Here is a 23,096-nt window from a genome sequence, read left to right on the forward strand (position 1 = left end):
AAATCCACTCCCTTTACAATCAGGGTACCCATTAGGCTGGTTTAGCTCAGTTGACCGGACAGCTGGTTCGTGATGCAGATCAAGGCTAACATCACAAATTCAATCCCCATACCGGCTAAGGTTACTCATGAAGGTTATTCCAGACCCACAACAATGTGGTTGACTCTTAAATGCCCTTAGGGATGGGCAATAAATGCTGGCCCAGCCAGCAATGCCCACATCCCATAAACGAATAAAGGGTGGCAGAGTGGTTAGCACTGCTGCCTCACAGAACTAGGTACCTGGGTTCAATTCTGGCTTTGGGTGACTGCCTGTATGGAGTCTGCATGTTCACCCCATGTCTGCGTGGGTTTCCTCTGGTTGCCTCCCACAGTCCAAAGATACGCACATTAAGTGGATTGACCATGCTAAATTGCCCCTTAGTTCCCAAAGGTTAGGTGAAGTTACCGGGTTATTGGGATAGGGCAGGAGAGGGCCTATGCAGGGTGCCAAATGACCTCCTTCTGTACTAAGGATTCTACGATTCTCAGCTTCGTGGAGATTCCTAAGTGCTGAAGTCCGTGAAGACTACCTCTTCCCAGGCAGGTGGTGGCAGAGCTGTGCGGTATGCTAGAATAGGAGTTGATGGGAAATGGTGAACATCCAGTGTCTGTAATGTTAAAGGTGGCATTGCATTCACCTTTTTCACCTGTGGTTTATTCCAAGGGTTGCCAGAGATCTTGTGGTATCTCTCAGTTGGAGACCGAGTGCTGCATAAAGGAGATCATGGCTGCCATGCCATTGACTTGCCAATGTAGTGTTACGAACAGGAGGGAGATTTTTAAAAACAACACTAGTTTCTCCTCTCCCCACCTGTCTGTAAACAGAAAGGTGTTTTGATTTGATTCCCTCTTTATAAGCAGTGGCGTATTTCCCAATCCCTCAGTTTTTATGTGATCCGATTTTCTACTTGTAACCCCACAGCAACTCGAGATAGGACAAACACAGAACACAAACATACAGTGCAGAAGCAGGCCATTCGGCCCATCGAGTCCGCACCGACCCACTCAAGCCCTCACTTCCGCCTTATCCCCCTAACCCAATAACCCCTCCTAATCTTTTTGGTCACTAAGGGCAATTTATCATGGCCAATCCACCTAACCTGCACGTCTTTCAACTGTGGGAGGAAACCGGAGCACCCGGAGGAAACCCACGCACATACGGGGAGAACGTGCAGACTCCACACAGACAGTGACCCCGCAGGGAATTGAACCTGGAACCCTGGCGCTGTGAAGCCACCGTGCTATCCACTTGTGCTACCGTGCTGCCCAAATGGGTTAGTTTATTTGCATACACTCAAAATGTGGGAAGAGGGTCTCCTTTGCATTCATAGAGTAAAAAAGGATGGAGAAAAGAATGACTTATAGCACAGAGAAAATAAGTATTGGTTCATGTGGGTTCCAGAGTCCAGAATCAAAGCCCAATGAGGTATTCCTGCACAGAGATCTGTGTGTGACTTCACATGATGAGATAGGCACGTAGAGATGATTCAGATTTGTAGGTGATGGTACAGAATTTACAGCAGAAGCAGTGTAAATGAGGCCACATGTGAAGCCGGTCCAGACCTCCTTGTCTGGGAGCCTTCTAATCAGATGATAGAAAAGCAGACTGAGATTTTGCAGTTCAGCACCACAATATTATTGGTTCCACAAGCCATGGGCCCATGCCACATGACTCCCAACTCTCCACATTATCTTTGAAAAAGGACATGTATATCTCAACTGCATTCCTGAGATTGTTAAATGTTTCAATCGTTAAGAATTGGAAGGAAGGTTGCAGGGCCCTTTATCTTAGCAGATGAGCAGACCCCTGTTTCTGAACCTGGGTTATGAAATGCAGATGGCCCTTGTATAGCTCTCTTTGTATTTGGTTTGTGCAGTCCTCAGAGGCGGCACGGTGGCACAGTGGTTAGCACTGTTGTTTCACAGCTCCATGGTCCCAGGTTCGATTGCAGGCTGGGGTCACTGTGCAGAGTCTACACATTCTCCCTGTGTCTGCGTGGGTTTCCTCTGGGTTCCTTCCACAAGTCCCGAAAGACGTGATGTTAGGTGAATTGGACATTCTGAATTCTCCCTACCCGAACAGGCGCCGGAATGTGGCGACTCGGGGCTTTTCACAGTAACTTCATTGCAGTGTTCATGTAAGCCTACTTGTGACAATAAAGATTATCATTATTATTATTCAAGGATAACGATGTGCATGTTTCCCCAATACTGCCAGATAACTTATTAGTTTGGTGTCAAAGGCAGACATAGTTTAAGGGTTCTCCCTGTTTGTATCCTGTTTAGTCCCTTCTTTCCCCGTCCTTTCATTTTCACTATTAGAGTTTTGATTGAATTTCCAACCTGTGGCAGAAGCCTGCCTGAAGGCTGTAGATGTGCTTTTAAAAATACACCACGCAGCGACTTTCCAGCACTATGACTTGCTCGCCACCCTTCAGTGGTTGGTTTCCCCCACCTGCTGGCCCTGAATTGTCTCATCCTTGATATGACGGGGAAATCGGGAACAGGTTACCGAGTTGGATGATGAGCTGTGGTCATTATGGCTGGCGGAGCAGGTTCGAAGGGCCGAATGACCTACTCCTCCTATTTTCTATGTTTCTATACTTCAAACTGGAAATCAGCCTCCTGCCCAAACCAACCCTCCCCCCCCCCCCCGACCCCCCTCCACCCCCGGTTCCTTCTTTAAAGTTGCAATATTACCCACAGTATACCTCCATACAGTATTCTAAATGAGGCTTAACCAAGGCTTTGTACGGTAAAAATATATAGATATCGGCTTCATGGCATTGGTCATGATCATTTAGAGGAAAGTGATAGAGACATTTTTTCCATTTTATTCAGTTCTGATTATGTGGTATCATTACTTCTTGGTGTCAGAATTGGCTGAACGGAAGCAGACTTTACCCTGAATGAGGAGATTGAGGTCTCAAATCTCACAGCAGAAATTTGAGTACGTAATCTAAGATACATTTCAGTACAGTACTGAGGGGTACTATCCGAGATCATGGGTGGAATTTACCGGCTGTTCACATCGGTGGGATATTCCGGTCCTACTGACGGTGCGCCCCCGCCACGGGTTTCCTGGTGACGAGGGGTGCATTCAATGGGAAATCCCGTTGACAACAGCGGGACCAGAAGATCCCGCTGGCGGGCCGCCTTCTCCTCCGAAAAACATGTGGTGGGTTGCTCAGTAAATCCTGCCCCCTATGTTTCAGGTGAGATGCTAAACCACGGTCCTGCAACCTTCTTAGGTGGGTGTAAAATAATCTATGACAATATTTGAAAAGGCAGAAGAGCCTTCTCTCCATTTTCCTGGCCAAAATTTCACTCTCAACTGACATTGCTAAAAGCAGATTGTCTGGTCATTATCACAATGCTGTTTGTGGGAGTTTGCTATGTGCCAATTGGCTGCTAACTTCCCTGATTTACAACAGCACATACTTCAATAGCTTTGAAACACTTTAGGAGGACCTGAGGTCATGAAAGATGCCATATAAATGCAATTTTTTTGTCTCCGCATCAGATGGGTTATAGGTTCCTCTGCATCTGACGGACTTGTTTTGACACACTCTAAATTTGATTGACCAAAGCTGTTAGTGCAGGCCTTTATCCACTTGGGAGAATTAATGACAGGAGTAATTGCAGCTGCCATTTTCAAAGGACAGTACCCCAGTGTCTTCCAACAGATCACTTCCTGGATACCGGATCAGCCAATTTGCAAGCCAAGCCTCTCTCGCGTCCCATGATTGGTAGCAGCTGTCACCTGTATAGTTGTACTGTGTGTTTTCATTGGATCCCTCCCTCCAAAGCTAACAATCTCCAGACCCTCTCACTTGCAGCAAATGGTGGTACTAGATACTTAATTAGCAGACGTTTTATCCTAGTGAAGTGTCAAAGCATCTGTAATGCCTCCCTGTCTGGGAAAATAAATTAGGCATGGTGTACCTGCATAGAATGTCAACAACCTGGTATATTAACAGGTTGGAAAGTAGAAATATGCTGAATAGTACAGTACATCTAACCCCAGTATAAGTACTAAATATTTCTGTGATTAGGTGAGTCTATGGTGTAAATAAGGTCCAGGGGTATCCCGAATTTAAGGCAATGGGATAACTATTTCAGCAGTGGCAGAAAATTATAGCGAATAGGCTGAGTCGCCAGAATGTGATCCGACCTACAAGTGGATTCTGTACAGGAAATTAGAATGAGTCGGCTCAACAGGCAGACTTTTTCAATCGAGGCAAGAATGCAGAATTCTCCAGAGCACCAACAAGATCACATCAAACAAATTCTCATTTAAAATCCACCAGCTGTTCTCGTATTTCAAATGAACACACATTTTGACATAGTTAAATAGAAAACGGTTCAAATCTTAAAAGGTTCAAAAATGCAATTTATTTGCATAATCTTTTATACGTAACTTTAAAAGATCCAAATGTTTGCAAGTAATTTACTGCAAATTTGTCTTCTGCAGTTTGAAGGCTGTGCAAAGGCCTACTCCAGACTGGAAAACTTGAAAACACACCTGCGATCGCACACTGGAGAAAAGCCGTATGTCTGCGAGCATGAGGGTTGTAACAAGGCGTTCTCAAACGCCTCTGACCGGGCCAAGCATCAGAACAGAACTCACTCAAATGAGGTAAGCTGTCGTCTGGCATGTCGTTGGTGAGTCTGCTTTAATGCAAATTGGCGACCAGGCAGACAAAGCTCATGATAATATCGCTGATAGTAGGACTATGATACTCTGGCTATTTCTTGTTCCTTCAAAATTAATTCTGGAGGTCAGAGGTATTTCCCATAATGTGACTGGTGCTTTCAATATATGACTGAACAATGTTTTAAAATAACGTATCAAGCAGCAGACACATTTTTTTCACCCTATTCAGAAGCGGTTACTGATCGATTGTAATTCCAATAAACTAATGTACAAATGTTGCAGAGCAATACTTCATGAACACCATTATGGTGGGCCAGTTTTCTTTTCGTTTTTGTTTCAATTTAATGTACCCAATTATTTTTTTCCAATTAAGGGGTAATTTCGTGTGGCCAATCCACCTAACCTGCACATCTTTGGGTTGGTGGGGTGAAACCCACGCAGACATGAGGAGAATGCAAACTCCACACACAGGATCGAACCCGGGTCCTTAGCTCCATAGGCAGCATTGCCAACCATTGCGCCACTGTGCTGCCCTCAATAGGCCTGTTTTCTTTCTCATTTTTACTCTACGTTCCAATGCTAAGAAGGTGATGTGTTCATAGGATCACATGATCTGGAATGACACAGAAATAGCCAATCAGCGCAATATATTTGGTAACTATCTTATATTGATGACCACTCGGTTTTTTTCTTCTCCATAAGGGAAACATTCTATTAGGTTACCCCCCTCAACCTTATTTTAAGGAGAAGAAAGAGACCCAGCCTGTCAATCCTTTCCTGATTTGTATACTTTCACATTTCTGGTATCATTCTTGTAAATCTTCTTTGCACTCTCTCCTGTGCCTCTAAATAATTTTAAAAATGTGATGACCAAAATTGCAAACAGTACTATAAGTGTGGTTCAACCAACATTCAACACTTTAGCATAGCTCCCCTACTTTGCATTTCTATCCTGAAATAAATAAAATTAGTGCTTGATTTGCCTTTTTGACGCCCTTGCTAACTCGTGATGCGACACTTAATAAACGCTCTATTTGTACTTCATAATTTCTTTGTTCTTCCAACCCACCTAGACTTGCACCTTCCAAGTATTACACAACCTCTCTATTCTTCCGAGCAAAATGTACTACCTCGCATTTATCTGTGTTGAACTTGATTTGCCTATTCCGCAAGTTGCTGCATGTCCTCCAGTAATTTGTTACAGTCCTATTCAGAATTGACTATCTCTCACCAACCCTCACCCCCCCCCCCCCCCCCCCCCCCCCACCCCCCACACACGCCCCAATTTGGTGGCATCTACAACTTTAAGTATGATTGATCCTTTACTATCTTTATCCGTATGGATTCTATTTTTGTCCTGCTGATAACTGCATCCCTCTTCTACTGCCCCTGTGCGATCACAAACAAATACAGCTATTCCGCTTCCTCTTTTTTTCCCTTGCAAACCTTTATAAATATGTTATACTCTGCAATGTTTGATTCTCACACCTGATTTGTAGTCATGTCTCAGCCATCCCTACTGTGACTGGTTCCTCCCAACAAATGATTGCCTCCAGCTCCCCTCTTTTATTATGGACACCCTGTGCATTGAACAAAGAACATCACAGCACAGGAATAGGCCCTTTGGCGCTAATCGGGATGCCTGTCTGAACTAAAACCTTCTGCACTTCCATGGTCCGTATCCCTCTATTCCCATCCTATTCATATATTCGTCAAATTGCCTCTTAAACATCGCTATCATATCTGCTTCCACCACCTCTCCCAGCAGTGCATTCCAGGCACTCATCACCCTCTATGTAAAAAAAAAAAAAACATGCCTCCCAATCTCCTCAAACTTTCTCCTTTGCACCTTAAACCTATGCCCCCGAGTAATTGACTTTTCCACCCTGGAAAAAAGTGTCTGACTATCCACTCTGTTCATGGCATTCATAATTTTGCACACCTCTATCAGGTCGCCCCTCCACCTCTGTTGTTCCAGTGAAAATAATGCAAGTTTATCCAACCTCTCTTCACAGCTACTAACCTCCAGATCAGGCACCATCCTGGGAAATCTCTTCTGTACCTTCTCCAAAGCATAAAATCATTGAATTTACAGTGCAGAAGGAGCCCATTTGGCCCATTGAGTCTGCACCTGCCCTTGGAAAGAGTACCCTACCTAAGCTCACACCTCCACATATCCCCGTAACACAGTAACCCCACCTAACCTTTTTGGACACTAAGGGCAATTTAGCATGACCTACCCTGCACATCTTTGGACTGTGGGAGGAAACCGGAGCATCTGGAGGAAACCCACGCAGACACTGGGAGAAGGTGCAGACTCCGCACAGACAGTGACTCAAGCCAGGAATTAAACCTCGGACCCTGGAGTTGTGCAGCAATTGTGCTAACTACCGTGCTACCGTGCCGCCCATTCTGCTACCGTGCCACCCATCCACATCCTTCTGGTAGTGTGCCAACCAAAATTGTACACAATATTGCAAATGTGGGCTAACTAAGGTTCTGTACAGCTGCAGCATGACTTGCCAATTTTTACACTTGGTGCCCTAACCAATGAAGGCAAGCATGCCGTTTGCCTTCTTAACTGCCTCATTCACCTTCCTTGCCACTTTCCGTTATCTGTGGACCTGTACACCCAGATCTCTCTGCCTGTCAATACTAAGGGTTCGGCCATTTACTGTATAATTCGCACCTGTATATGACCTTCCAAAAAGCATTACCTCACATTTGTCCGGATTAAACTTTAGCTGCCATTTCTCGCCCAAATCGCCACCGATCTATATCCTGCTGTATCCTCTGACAATCCACTTCACTATCTGCAACCCCACCAATCATTGTGTTGTCTGCAAACTTACTAATCGGACCAGCTAAATTTTTCTCCAAATCATTTATATACACGATGAACACAAATGGTCCCAGCACTGATCCCTGCGGAACACCACTAGTCACAACCTTCCATTCAGAAAAGCACCCTTCCACCGCTATGCTCTGTCTTCTATGACCTAGCCAGTTCTGTATCCATCTTGCCAGCTCACCTCTGATCCCGTGCGACTTCACCTTTTGTACCAGACTGCCATGCGAGACCTTGTCAAAGGCTTTACTGAAGTCCATGTTGACAACATATACTGGCCTTCCTTCATCAATCAACTTCGTCACTTCCTCAAAAAATTCAATCAAGTTAGTGAGACACAACCTCCCCTTCCCAAAATTATGCTGCTTATCGCTAACAAGTCCATTCGTTTCAAAATGTGAGTGAATCAAAAATACACAGTTTTAGCTAATTTTTAATTGGGATTTCCTCTCACCGTATGTTTAACCATATGTTCAGACTCTTGTTGCAGAATCATAAAGGAAAATTCTACTGGCCACTGAGAGGTGGGATCAAGGGAGGATGGGGGTTGGTAAAATTATGGGGAGCCAGATTGAATTGGCTCCCCAACACGGTCCCAACATCCGGGCATTTTATTGATGGTGGGACAATCGTCCAACAGGCTTCCTGCCACAGCGAGGTAGGAAGTGAATTTAAATCTTCAAAAGGCTCATTGATGGCCATTTTCCCAGCTCAACGGCATTTTGCTGACAGTTGATTGACCTCCACCTGAATGCAGGTAGTCACAGCAGCCAAGGTTATAGTAAGTTTCATTCAAAAAGGGGGGCCAGGGTCTGGGAAGGCAGCCCCAGGATTGAGAAATTAGGTCAGTGGTATTTCTCTCCCCCCCCCCCATTGGTGTAGTTTTAAAAAAAATGTTTCTTCAACCTGCCTTGCATAGGCTCCAGGGCTCTTGCATGCTCCAACAGCCACCTGCTCCTGATGGTGCTGCTGACCTGCCAACCCTTTGATTCTGCTGGCAGCACTAAGGCACCATCCTGCACAGGACAGCACACCTGGCAGCAGATTATTCATGATCTGCTACCGGTAACCTAAAATTGAGGTGGAAGTCCTGCTGCTCTCCCCAGATTTGAGGTCCAGATGTGCACTTGTCGTCAGGTCAAGTGACCTTGAAAGGTAAAATTCTGCCTAAAGGGTCATTACTGCACAGGAGGAGGCTATTCAGTCCATGTCGACTCTCTGTACAGCAATCCAATCAGTCCTATTCCTCCATTCTGTCCCCATACCCCTGTAAGTTTACCTCCCTCAAGTGCTTTCCTTTTGAAATTATTTATACTCTCCATTTCCTTGAAGGCACCAAGTTCCAGGTAATTTCCACTGGCTCAAAAAAGAGTTCTTCCTCACACACTCCCTGCATCTCTTGCCCAAATCTGTTAAATCTGTGCCCCCCTCGTCCCTGTGCCATCAGCTGATGGAAACAGCTTTTTTTTTGTCTACCTTATCTAAACTTGCCATAATGTTGTGCATCTCTATCGGTTCTCCCCAATCTCCAGGGAGAACAAGCCCAGCTTTTCAAATCTAACCTTATTGCTAAAGTCCCTCACCCCAAGAACCATTCTGGTAAATCTCCTCTTCACTGCCTCAAGGATTCTCACAACTTCCTTAAGGTGCAATGACCAGAACTGTGTGCAATTATCTAGTTATGACCTAAGCAGAACTTTATACAGGTTCAACATAACTTCCCTACTTCTGTACTCTCAATATGTTTAGTTATGAAGCCCAAGATACCATGAGCTTTGCTAACTGCTCTCTCAATGTATCCTGCTATCATCTAAGTTCAATGAACGTGAATCCCCAGATCCCTCTATCTTTCGAACTGTGCGATTTCGTTGATATTGCCTTATTGTAGATCAGAATTAATGGGAAAGAAGGACACCAACACTGCCTGATGACAGTTCTTTATAAACTGTTTAGCGATCCCTAGAACTTGAGGTCTGTCCCAGCTCTGATGTCAGGTGCATATAAGGATTGGGTGAAATTTAGAAACGTTAAAAAAAAGTGTTATTTAGTTTGAGTCTCTCACATGAGCTAAGAGCCTGAGAACAATTTAGATGAGGTGTTCCAAAGCTGGGAAATTCTAATACACGGTTTCTGAAAGTGTGCTTCATGTGCATATTTATTTTGCCACTATAACGGCAATCACATATGTTCGGCAAACGCATTCACCTGAACATACCCACAACAAGAATTGGGAACTGTATTTAGTGCTCAAAATCCAATAACTGTTCTGGATATTTTTAAATAAGTACTAATTTCTCTATGGTCGCTCTGCTTTACGTTTCCACCATCCTCCATGTTCCCTGATCTTTGAGAGAAAGAAAATAGTGCCAGCCTTGATTCAGTGCTAGCGTTGTCACATCTGGATCAAATGATTGTGGTTTCAAATCCCATTCTGGGTGATGTCTCAGTGCAGCACTGAAATAATCCTCCATTCCAGATGGAGCATTAAATTGAGGCCCAACCTTCTCTCTCGGGCTGATATTAACTATCTTGTGGCACAATTTAAAGAATATCAAATGAGCCCTTCTCGGGGTCCTGACCAACATATGACCCTCAATTAACATCAGTTAAAATGAATGTTTTCGTTGCTCTTTGTGGTATTTTGTTGTGTATTCATTGCTGCCTAATGATTCCAGTCACCGGGTTTATAAGTTGAAACACGATTACTGTTTATTTCTAACAGGAATAATGATGAAATGTGTAGTTAATACAACAGGATCCCAGCAGGTTGAAAAATCTAGTACTCACTGGCAGGAGGCTTCCTCGAGGAAGCTTTATTTCTTATCAAGCGAGGGATTCGGTTTGAGGTTCACATCCAGGCCTATAATCTTTCAGTATAGACACTTTATTTCACATCAAACCTTGCCATCAGCTCATGGTTTGACTTCAAGCCTCTGCAGTCTCAAGAAAATGACACCCAGTCATGCTGGAGAGGGAGTCAGCCCTCACAGTGACCTTGTGGAGAGGATTAGTTAGATCTTTTTGGAGAGAATTAATCCAAGCTGCAGAATCAAAAATTGAAACCAAAAACTCAACCCTTGAAACTCTGAAACATTCCAGTGGGACAGATCCAATCACTGCCTGTTAGCAGGCGGAGCACAGCCTTTTAGGCCAATTCATTGGCCACCAACCAAATCAATCAAACCAAGTCATCACTGACACTAAACAATCGGCAATCACCAGTCTAAAGCAGCTCAGCCTTCTGGACTCTGCTATGTGGATTAAAAACACGGGCTGCTTACAGGCTGCTTTGCCTTAACATCTATTCAACATCCATGGATCAAAAATGTAACGGCAAAAGTAAAAGAACGGGAAATTAAGGTAATAAACAGGAACAGGAAGGACTCTTACACTGTTTACTACTTTAGAATAATGACTATACTTCACAAATGCTTCATTGGTTTTAATGTAATTTGACACATTATCAAATTGTGAGAGGTGCTATAGGAATGCAACTTATTTCTCCTTTCAGTGTTTTTTGAATGCTTGTGTCAAAGACAGTGGAACAACTAGCATTTTCTGTTAGCCTCCTCAGACTTAATTACAAAATTAACAAAGAAAACAATTGGTTTGATAATATTTGCCTTTATGATAATAATCTTTGTTGTCACAAGGGGCGTTACATTAACACTGCAATGAAGTTACTGTGAAAAGCCCCTAGTCGTCACACTCCGGCGTCTGTTAGGGTACACAAAGGGACAATTCAGAATGCCCAAATTATCTAACAGCATGTCTTTGGGGACATGTGGGAGGAAACCGGAGCATCTGGAGGAAACCCGTGCAAACTCCGCAGATAGTGACCCAAGTCGGGAATCGAACCTGGGACCCTGGTGCTGTGAAGCAACAGTGCTAACCACTCTGCGGCCCTGCCGCCCATTTATACTGTTGCAAAGAAAACTTCTGCATGATAAAAATATATAAAATGTAAATTGCTGATTATAAATTGTCAACAGGATAATAGATGACAGCGGGAGAGGGGAGGGATGGGGGAATAGGCATCAAGTTGTGATGCTTTGACTGATGCACAGTCTGAAAGGGTGGTGGAAGTATGGGTAAGTACTTGAAATGGAAAAAAATGCAGAGCTTTGGAGAAAGAACAGAAGAGCTGGACTCATTAACTTAACTTTTTCAAAGACCTAGTATGGGCATGATGGGCCAAATGGCTGCCTCCTGCCATGTATCATTTCTGATTTTAATAATGAACTTTCAGCAAAAACTGTAGAAATGTCAGACCTACCTATCAGGACTTGAAAAGGAATGTGTCATGTTCAATATGTTTCTCTTGTCAATTTTCTGTGAACTATCGTTTTAATGCTTCCTTTTGCCACTATTATCAATTACTTTTCAGAAACCTTATGTTTGTAAAATTCCTGGCTGCACAAAGCGTTATACTGATCCCAGTTCCCTCCGGAAGCATGTCAAAACAGTTCATGGCCCTGAGGCCCACATCACGAAGAAACAGCGTGGAGACATCCACCCAAGACCACCTCCACCCAAGGACCCAGGCAGCCACTCGCAGTCCAAATCACCTGGGCAACAACAGGCTGAACTAAATAATACTACCTCAAAACGGGAAGAATGTCTCCAAGTTAAGGCCATAAAGACCGAGAAACCAATGGTAGGTCATTACTTCAAAATCAATTATGACATTCATTACATCCAGTTTTTCGCCTTCTTGCCCTAAAGACGCCTACTCTTAATGACCGTCTATTCAATAGATAATGGAAGACATCTGGTGTTCCATTCCAGCGAGCATTACTCATATGGAAACCTAAAATGAAAATGATTGTTGACAGGTTTATTCAGTTGTGGTAGACAGCACATCTTTTCCAGGAGGTGCTGAATGACAATACGCTTCTATTTGTCAGAACCTCCCGCCTCAACCTTAGTTCAAACATGTAAGCAAATTTAGAAGCAAAGTTAGTGAAAAGTAATCCCACAATCTGCTACCCAAAGGAACAGCTAACTGGGATCTTCTGGTCCCCGTGCCTGAGGCCTGGAGGAGCAATGATTCTGGAAAATTCCTGACTCTGCAAACCTGACTTTGAGGGAGGGGAATGTTGAAAAAAGGAGACGGCCCCGGATGTTCTAAGTTTTATTCTGTTGGGCCCGTTCCCCCCCCCCCTGTAATAGATGCGTATGCAGCCGTGTGCCGCCGTGTAAAGGTGGACTGTGTGAAAGGTCGGCCTTGATGTTCCATTAAAAAAGAGTAAAACACCCCTCTTGCCTTCACACCTCATATCCTCACCCATCCCCATTTGCCCGTCTTAACCGCCATGCCAATCTATGCCCCTACAAAGTACCTCTATGGCCCCTTATCCTCTCCATGCCAACCTATGGCCTCTACCCAATCCCAATGGCTATCATACCCTCCATGCCAATCTGGGTCCTCTACCTACCTCCATGGTCCTTTATAACTGTTGTGCTAGTTAATGCCAACCATGCCCTCCATCCACAACGCTTTGCTGTTACATCCTCCACGCCAACTCACCAAGTATCCATCATGGGCAAATCTCAGGATCCATGTTAAGATTAAATAAAATAAAGCTCAGTGTTTATTGATGGCCCCACTATTTTGAAAAACACACTTTCGTTGATAAAAACCAATTCACTACATTTAGATTCCTTCTACTATTTAATCCTTTATACAAACAAGTATATCATTCAAATACTTAATCCCTTATAAAAACAAGCATTTATATTTATAGCCCCACATCTGAAATGTTATACCAAACAGAGTTGTAAACCAAACTGTGAACTCATAGGCACCACACTGGGGAGTGCCATCAATCTTGCAACAAATACTCTAATGATAACCCTTAAGCAAATGTCAACTGACAGAGTAAAATAGGAAGTACTGATTTTTTCAAAAAACTGATTATTTTTTTTATTTAAAAGGTGGGTCATTTAACTGTGTTGGCAGATCCAATGGGACTTAAATGCCTCAGCAGCTTGATAGTTCCAATGAGTTTATCTACTTTTTACACACACTCATGTCTACTTCTAATGATCCCAACGGGCACCTGCCCTATCCCAAATAGCACCTTACTGCTCCCAAAGATATCCCTGGACTTATGGAGGCCAATGGTAAATGTAAGATAGATTTATTTACAATGGTCTGCATAATGCAACATCTCACTCCCAGTGAAATCCAAGCTGGGAGGGTATATCTCACCAGGCCTCTGAAATAGCTTGCACGACGCCTACGGGGTGCAATGATTATTTTCATCATGGTCCTTGCGGACTATAAGCTCCCCTGCTTAGGGGCAGTGGATCTCTTAACTTCTGTATGAAAGGCCGGTCAATAAGGCACCGACCAGTGAGGAACCCAGTAGGGATCTACCAGCCTATGTACATATCATGGGCAGGATTCTCCCCTACCCGGCGTGACGGGGGGTCCCGGCGTAGGGGAGTGGCGGCAATCACTCCGGGGTCGGGCCTCCCCAAAGGTGGGGAATTCTCCGCACCTTTGGGGGCTAGCCCCGCGCCGGAGCGGTTGGCACCAGAAGACTGGCGCAAAAAACCGGCGCCCCCAGCAGCGGGGCTGGCCGAAAGGCTTTCGACGGTCGGCGCATGCGCCGGCGGTGACGTCAGCGGTGGTTCAAACCTCGGCGGCAGGAGAGGCCTCCCAGCGGCAGGACTTCGGCCCATCACGGGCCGGAGAATCGCCGCAGGGCCTCGCCGATTTGAGTGGCATGATTCCCGCCGCCGCCACTTCCCGGGTGGCGGAGAATCTCTGCCACGGCGGGGGCCGGATTTTCGGCGGCCCCAGGCGATTCTCCGACCCTGCTGGGGGTCGGAGAATTTCGCCCCTGGTTGTAAATAAACCTTAGTTTCTTTATTTTCCTCACTTGGTGTGGACTCCCCGTGTCCTTAGTAAATTGCCGCTGAGGAGTAAACTGGCTTGCTGTCAATTGCTGCAACCTACTAGGCTGAGGCACCTTCCCGATTTTCTGGACCTAGGTTTGGATTTACTTGATTTGCCATGCCTCTGTTTGGGTGGTTAGAAGCATTTGATGCCGGTGTTTAAGACTGGGACCAATACACAGAATGGATACAATACTTCTTCCAGACCAATAATATCTGAGAACGAGCGGTAATACTGTTGAGGGTCAGCATGCACATTCAGCATGATCCGGAGCCTTACGTACCCAGCAACGGCAGATACACAATCGTTCAGCCAACACCCTACACCTGTGGCGCAACACTTTTATCCAATATCAAAGATATTGGTTTATTACAGCAGAGATGTCCCCCGGTGAGCCTGTCCCTGAGGTTGTATCATAGCTACGGTAGATAGCCGTGTTTTGTGAGTATGGGCATGCTTCATGCAATGTGCTCCAAGATTGTTTGGTCTGCAGTATAAGCAGTACGGAAACACAGAAAAAAATTTAGACAAAATTTCCATGACCTTTAAGCAGGCACTGCGGATTTTCTTGACCCGGGAAAGCGCTGAACACGGCATCTAAGAGATACATGGGGTGGAGGTGCACGTTTTGGGGTGTCACCCCTCAGGTGGTATCCCCAAGGCCCGCACCGAACGTCATGGTGACTCGGACCTCTGGGCGAAAAGCCACCCGGACTTGCTGAAGACCATTCCGACCTATCTGCGACGTGTGGTCACCAGTCTAGGCATACTTGCAAGCAGCAAGAAGGCCTGTGCTCCAGGCACTCCGTTTGAGGTAGGTGTTAGCCCCGGAGCCGGGCCTTGCATCTGGTTGACCCAGAAGAGTCCGAGGATGAGGCTGAGATGCAGCTGTACTATTTAGTATTGTTCCGTATGGCCCCTGTTTGCGTTCCAATACAGGTGAATGGCCATATACTCCCAATGGAGTTGGGTACGGGAGCTGCCGTTGCTGTGGTGGCACAGTGCACCTTTGATCTTACAAAACGGGGCATGCATACTCTTACTTTGGCTGACACGGTGGCCTTGTTTGGCCATTTATGCCGGAGCAACAACTGAATATTGTGGGTCCACCCGTGCTCTGGTAGTTTATGGGCACCAATCAGTTCGCCTTCCCCTCATTGTTGTGCAAGCAAGCGCACTAGCCTGTTGGGCTGAGACTGGGTACACTGGTTGCAGTCGGATTGGCAACATATCCTCAAGAAGCAGCAGCCATGGGAATGCATATTAGGGCAATTTAACATGGCTAATCCACCTAACTTGCACATCTTTCAGGAATAGTGGGAGGAAACCGGAGTACCCGGAGGAAACCCACGCAGACACTGGGAGAACGTGCAGACTCCTCACAGACCGTGACCCAAGCTGGGAATCGAACCTGGAGCTGTGAAGCAACAGTGCTAACCACTGTGCTACTGAGCTGCCCCCTGAGGGTGGGCGGATGAATCAGCTGCTAGCCTGCCAAGAAAGGTGGAAGGGAACTAGCTTGTGCATAATTAATATGCTTCCAAGTGCAGTACCTGGTGCAGAATCCCACTACTCTGGAACAGGCACCACTGGAGCCACCCGCCTCCGTACTTAGGCTGACATTCTCTGTGGCCGCCTACTAACGGCAGGATTCGCAATGCCTTGCTGAATCCTACATCAGGCCAAAATTTGGATTTGCGCCAGGCATCAAATCAGGTGCAAGACTCAGTCCGCACCATCAGCCATAATGGGTTTCCCGATATCCCCGACGATCATCCCACCTAGACTCAGCAGGAACATGCAGATTGCTCATTCGAGCTGTTTTGCATGGCGCAGTGGGGGGTGGACAGGTGTTAAGCTGGAGCTTGAGTTGGGGGATTGGGTTTTTAGTGTTGTTGCTAGGGGGGAGAGAGGGGTGGTAGCTGCTTTGCTGATAGGGGAGGAACTGTTACTAGGGGACAAATGCGAGGTCGGGAACGGCGACAATCCGAGTGGGGACTCGAGGAAGCGGGCTTGAGCTTGAGGCTGACCTCAAAAGGGTGATGGCTGGTCAAGGGGGGTGGTGGTTGGAAGCCCCCGTCCAGGCTGAACACGTGGAACGTGAGAGGACTGAATGGGTCGGTCAAGAGAGCTCGCGTGTTCTTGCATTTGAGGGAACTGAAGGCGGACGTGGCAATGCTACAAGAGACACACCTAAAGGTTACAGACCAGACGAGATTGAGGAAGGGGTGGGTTCGCCAAGTGTTCCACTCAGGACTGGACTCAAAGACCAGGGGGGTAGCGATCTTGATCAGCAAACGACTAGCATTCGAGGCAGGGAAAGTCGTGTCAGACATAATGGTGAGTGGGAAGCTGGAGGGGGTGAGAGTGGTTCTTGTGAACATATATGCTCCAAGTTGGGACGACGTGGAATTTTTGAGGCGGGTGTTAGGTAAGATCCCAGACTTAGAGTCACATAACCTGATCATGGGAGGGGACCTCAACAAAGTTATTGATTCCGGAATTGGACCGGTCAAAATCCAGGACAGGCAAGAGGCCGGCTGCGGCAAAGGAATTGAAGTGTTTTATGGAACAGATGGGGGGAGTAGACCCATGAAGGTTTGCACAGCCGAGGACGAAGGAGTTTTCCTTTATTTCACATGTCCACAAGGTATACTCTCGCATCGACTTTTTTGTTCTGAGCAGGGCGCTAATACCGAAGGTGGTGGATACTGAGTACTCGGCAATTGCTGTGTCAGATCATGCCCCGCACTGGGTGGATCTATGGGTTAGTGTGGAGAGAGGACAATGCCCGCTGTGGAGGCTGGATGTGGGGTTGTTAGCGGACGATACGGTCTGTGGGCGGGTTAACAAGTCCATCCAGAACTATCTGGAAACAAATGATACGGGGAGGTCTCTGCAGCGACGGTCTGGAAACTTTGAAGGCAGTAATCAGAGGGGAATTAATCTCGATACAAGCCTACAGAGAAAAGGTGGAACGGGCTGAGCGGGATAGATTAGTGGAGGAGATACTCCAGCTGGACAGAAGATACTCGGAGTCCCCGGACGTGGGGCTACTGAGGGAGCGGCAGAGGTTACAGGTGGGGTTTGGGTTGTTGACCACAGGGAAAGCGGTGGAACAATTAAGGAAGGCAAGGGGGGTGATTTATGTGTACGGGGAAAAGGCAAGTAGAATGTTGGCGCACCAGCTCAGGAAAAGAGAGGCGGCCAGGGAGATAGGTAAAGAGTAGAGACGGTAATACTGTCCTGGACCCAGCGGGGGTGAACGAGGTGTTTAAGGACTTTTATAGTAAATTATATTAATAAGAACCCCTGTTGGGGTGGAGGGGATGAGGCAATTTCTGGATCAGTTGAGGTTCCCGAGGGTGGAGGAGGACCTGGTGGAGGGGCTAGGAGCCCCAACTGAATTTGAGGAATTAATCAAGGGGCTGGAGGGCATGCAGTCGGGCAAGGTCCCGGGGCCTGACGGCAGCCTGGTGGAATTCTATAAGATGTTTTCAGAGATATTGAGTCCACTGCTGGTGAGGACATTTCACGAAGCAAGAGAGAAGGGAGTCCTCCCCCCAAACAATGTCGCAGGCCTCGATTTCATTGAACTTGAAATGGGAGAAAGATCCAGGTCATACAGGCCGATTTCTCTATTGAATGTGGACGCCAAACTGCTGGCTAAAATACTGGCCACAAGGAGAGAGGACTGTGTCCCGGGGGTGATAGGGGAAGACCAGAAGGGATTTGTTAAGGGCAGACAACTCGAGGCCAATGTTCAAAGGCTTCTAAATGTTATTATGATGCCCTCAGAAGGAGAGGAGGCGGAGGTGGTGGTAGCGATGGATGCGGAACAGGCTTTTGATCGGGGGGAGTGGAATTACCTCTGGGAAGCGCTGGGAAGGTTTGGTGAGGGCTTTATTGACTGGGTGCGGTTGCTCTATTAGGCACCAGTAGCGAGTGTGGGTACGAATCAGCCCTCTCTCTCTGTTACTGTTTGCTCTGGCCATCGAGCCATTGGCCATGGCGTTAAGAGCCTCTAGGAACGGGAAAGGGCTGGTTCGGGGGGAGGGGGGCGTGGAGCATGGGGTCTTGCTCTACGCAGATATCCTGCTCTTGTACATTTTGGACCCATTGGAGGGGATGGGGGAAGTAATGCGAATCTTGGGGGAATTTGGCAATTTTTCAGGGTATCAATTGAACATGGGGAAAAGCGAGATGTTCGCGCTCCAGGCAGGAGGACAGGAGATGAGACTGGGAGAGCTGCCGCTTAGAATGGTAGGGAAGAGCTTTCGATATCTGGGAATCTAGGTGGCCCGGAAATGGAGGTACTACACAAGTTAAACCTATCCCAGTTAGTAGAACGAATGGAAGGGGACTTTAAGAGATGGGACATGCTCCCGCTATCACTGGCGGGGAGTGTACAGACCGTGGAAATTACGGTCCTCCCCAGATTTCTATTTGTCTTTCAGTGCCTCCCCATCTTCATCCCTCAGGCCTTTGTCAAGCGGGTGACTAAGATTATTTAGGGCTTTGTGTGGGTAACTAAAGTGTTGCTGGAGCACAGTCGGGGGAAGGGTGGGTTGGTGCTGCCAAACTTCTGCAGTTACTACTGGGCAGCTAATATAGCCATGATTAGGAAGTGGGTAGTGGTGGAGGGGTCGGCATGGAGCAGATGGAGGCGGCGTCATGCAAAGATACCAGTCTGGGAGCATTGTTAACGGCACCTCTGACGTTCTTGATCAGGGGGCAGAGGAGGAGATATAAGAGAGTGGAGGGAGCATCGGTTTGGACATTGATTTATAACAACCACAGGTTTGTACCGGGTAGGCTAGATGGCGGGTTCCGGAGTTGGCAGAGGGCAGGAATTAGAAGGATGGGGGCTCTATTTATAGATGGGAGCTTTCTCAGCTTGAAAGCTTTGGAAGATAAATTTACATTGCCAGCAGGGAATGGTTTTAGGTATTTGCAGGTGCGCGACTTCCTGAGAAAACAGGTGCCAGCCTTTCCGCTGCTGCCGCCACGAGGGATACAGGATAGAGTAATTTCCAGTACCTGGGTGGGAGAGGGGAAGGTATCGGATATTTACCAGGAGCTTTCGGAGGCGGAGGAAACTCCGGTGGATGAGCTCAAGTGGGAGGACGAGCTCGGAGGAGAGATAGAGGCGGGTCTATGGGCGGATGCCCTAAGCAGGGTTAATATGTCCTCATCGTGCGCCAGGCTTAGCCTGATACAATTTAAGGTAGTCCACCGAGCTCACATTATGGTGGCTAGGATGAGGAAGTTTTTCAGGGTAGAGGATAGTACAGCAAATCATATCCACATGTTTTGGGCATGCCCAAAGCTTAGAGGGTTTTGGCAGATTTTGCTGAGGCAATGTCCACGGTGCTAAGAACACGGGTGGAGCCGAGTCCGGAGGTAGGAATCTTTGGAATGTCGGAAGATCCGGGAGTTCAGGGGGCGAAAGAGGCCGACGCCCTGGCCTTTGCCTCCCTGGTAGCCCGGAGATTGATCTTATTAGTGTAGAGGGACTCGAAGCCCCCTCCCCCCCTCCGAGTGTAGAGACCTGAGTTAGTGACATGGCTGGGTTTCGCAGTCTTGAGAAAATAAAGGTTGTCTTAAGAGTGTCACTGTTGGGGTTCTCCCGGAGTTGCAGCCGTTCGGCGACTTTAACGGGGAAAATTAAAAATGTCAGCAGATGCAGTATTCCAAGGGGGGGCGGGGGGATTGTTGTTGTATGGACGAGGTGTGTGAAGATTGGGCTGGGGCGGGGGGGGATGTTTATTTTACCAAGTTGGTGTCATTGTTTTTGTTACTGTTATAAAAAATTTCAAATACCTTAATAAAATATTATTTTAAAAGAAAAGAGCTGTATGCATGTAATTGACGGGCAGGACACCTGACTCACCTGCCTCCTGGGATGTTCCAGCTGCCCCAGCTAAGAGTCCTGCTGATGTGAATAGGGTCAGGTCCTGAGGTTTGCAGTCCCAAGGGGGTGAATACCCTCCCTAAACATGCCTCCAGGGTGCAAGGGGGACGGTCCTTCCTTGGAGGTGATGGTCAGGGGCTTATACTAGGCTGTAGGGGCTCAGCCAGGGGTCTTTTCTCAGATGGTGCACTTCCCATCTGCAGCCTTTAAACTCTTTAAACAGTTAATATCTAAAAAATATAGTTTTCTCAGAATAAAGTGAAAATATTCCCATCTGTACCCCTAAATTCTTTAAACAGCCTGTCAGTCGGCCAAATTCAAAGATCTGTGAAATGAATGTAAAAATAAACCCTTTAATGTTGTGGAAACCTTTTGAAGTGGTTTTCTTACAGTCAATTTCCTTGTCCTTTGAAGTATTTATTCCTAGAGGGCTAAAAGCTTTGAACTGCATTGTCTACATTCAATTTAATGCACCATTTCTTCTTAAAAGCTGTTTGGTTTTCAGATTGAGGTAGTTTCAAAGGGGGCGGATTAAGATTGTTTATTTATATATCTCTTCAGGGCAATAAATGCTGGCCTTGTTAACGATTCTCAAATTCCACAAATTAATTTTTAAAAATCCCATGTCTCTGCTCAAATCGCTAGTGCTTTTTTAGCACTACGTTATAACATTTGACGTATAACGATGTACTCTTCAGCTGTTGAGATGAAAATATGTCCTTTCAAGGCCACAAAATCTATCGGCTGAACTTTCGGTAAGGTCACAATTATGCTTCAACCTGCACAGAGCAATGTTTTTGTTTTCCTTTGTACAGTAACTTCACAAGGAAGTTAAAGACATTCTGGTTCCTCTGTTAACTTTTAGATAAATACATTTTTTGAGTGTGGCACAGAAACTTGATTCAGACGCTTTGAGTTGAGGAATAGGAAATCTATGGTTGACATATTCTTTTCACAACATAATCTTCTCATTTCACATTACACCATCCAGAGACTAAAGTTTGAAGTGCTCAGTGACAGTGTTGTTACTCTATCCCAAACCTGGTCTCTCTTGGGCGGTAAACATAAGTTATAAATGCAAGTTGTTGCATTGCCAAGAGTATGTGATAATATTCATACATGATGATTGCAAACTAATGCAGGCCACAACCTTTGCCATGGGTAGGGCAAAGAGACAAGTCCCAATCCACCCCAACCAGGACTCTGATCACATTCCATCAATCTGATCCACACAGGCTGTCCAGCCAACTGAGCCTCCCATGCCCTCTGACAAAGAATTCAAGTTGCTATAGCAACATGCACTTTTACATGCACATTGTAGCCTGAAGCATTGGATGGTGATGCTACTGGCTCCAATTTCTTCCCATCACATGGATTACTCGGAATTTTTTCCACTCTTACCACCTGCCATGTATGTTGGAAAGGTTTACAAGTTGATACTCAACCTGTTTGGCCACATTGTGAACCCACCTTCCTTGGCCATAAAGTCCTAGAGGGGCACTTCAACCCGGAGCTACTGTCTTGGAAGCAGGGACCCACTGCGCCATAAGATCTCCTGTGTTCCATCTATATCGTACATAATGGTTCCAATTTTAATCTAAAGCACCTTGATGTCATTAAAGCGTAATATTGGGCAGGATAATATAAATTAGGTATCTGACCCAAATGCATCCCAATCTCACTGTGCATTGGGCAAAAATTGGGGCATACATTGTTGAGCTTTCATACAAATGTGAAATTCAATGTGCTGTGCAAACTATTTGTGATAGTCTGTATTAGGGGTATTGCGGTACCCTGGACAATGCAGTAAGACCATTGGTGTGGGAGGTACCTGAGACTGCTATATCATTGGTGAAGCCTGCCTGCTGGTTCCGCCCGGTAAGGCGGAGTATAAGAGCCCGTGTCTCCCCAGCAGCTGCATTCTGTACCTGCGCTGCTGAGGGAAACATCTTATACAATAAAGCCTTCAATTGTCGTCCAAACTCGCTTCTGGAGTCATTGATCGAGCATCATTGTTAAAATAGTATAAAGCATAGAGGCACAGAGAGATCTGGGCGTGCAGGTCCACAGAAGTGTCAGCACCAGGTGAAAATGTTGGTAAAGAAAGCATATGGCATGCTTGCCTTCATAGGACGGGTATCGAGCACAAAAGTTCAAAAATTATGTTACAATTATATAGAACGTTGGTTAGGCCATATTTGGAATACTGTGTCCAATTCTGGTCACCGCACTACCAGAAGGATGTGGAGGCTTTGGAGGGAGTACAGAAAAGGTTTACCAGTATGTTGCCTGGTATGGAGGGTATTGGCTATGAGGAGAGATTGAATAAACTGGGATTGTTCTCCCTAAAGAGACGGAGGCTGAGGGGCGACCTAGTAGAAGTTTATAAAATTATTGGGGATTTTGATAGGGTGAACAGTTGGAGGCTTTTTCCCAGTGCAGGAAATTACAATTACAGGGGGGCACAAGTTCAATGTGAGGAGAGAAAGGTTCAGTGGAGATATGCGGGGGAAGGTCTTTACACAGAGGGTGGTGGTGGCCTGGAATGCACTGCCAAGTGCGGTGGTTGAGGCAGATACGCTAGCGACCTTTAGACTTATCTGGATAGGCACATGAACAGATGCGGTATAGAAGGATACAGATAGGACATGTGATCAGCGCATGCTTGGAGGGCCGAAGAGCCTGTTCCTGTGCTGTATTCTTTACTCTATTTCTCGAGGTAATGAAAC

At 46.2% G+C, this 23,096-nt stretch overlaps 1 protein-coding gene across 3 annotated transcripts in view; it reads left to right on the forward strand.

The window, feature by feature from the left end:
• The window catches only part of LOC119972716 (transcriptional activator GLI3-like), a 447,347-nt gene that overhangs the window by 416,027 nt on the left and 8,224 nt on the right, over positions 1-23,096 (forward strand). For all 3 annotated transcript variants that reach the window (XM_038809920.1, XM_038809921.1, XM_038809922.1), the window contains 2 exons: positions 4,516-4,680; positions 11,934-12,203. In XM_038809920.1, coding sequence (XP_038665848.1) covers positions 4,516-4,680; positions 11,934-12,203 — 435 coding nt within the window. The remainder of the gene's footprint in view (positions 1-4,515; positions 4,681-11,933; positions 12,204-23,096) is intronic.

Source organism: Scyliorhinus canicula, chromosome 10, assembly GCF_902713615.1.
Source record: "Scyliorhinus canicula chromosome 10, sScyCan1.1, whole genome shotgun sequence".
Taxonomy (NCBI): domain Eukaryota; kingdom Metazoa; phylum Chordata; class Chondrichthyes; order Carcharhiniformes; family Scyliorhinidae; genus Scyliorhinus; species Scyliorhinus canicula.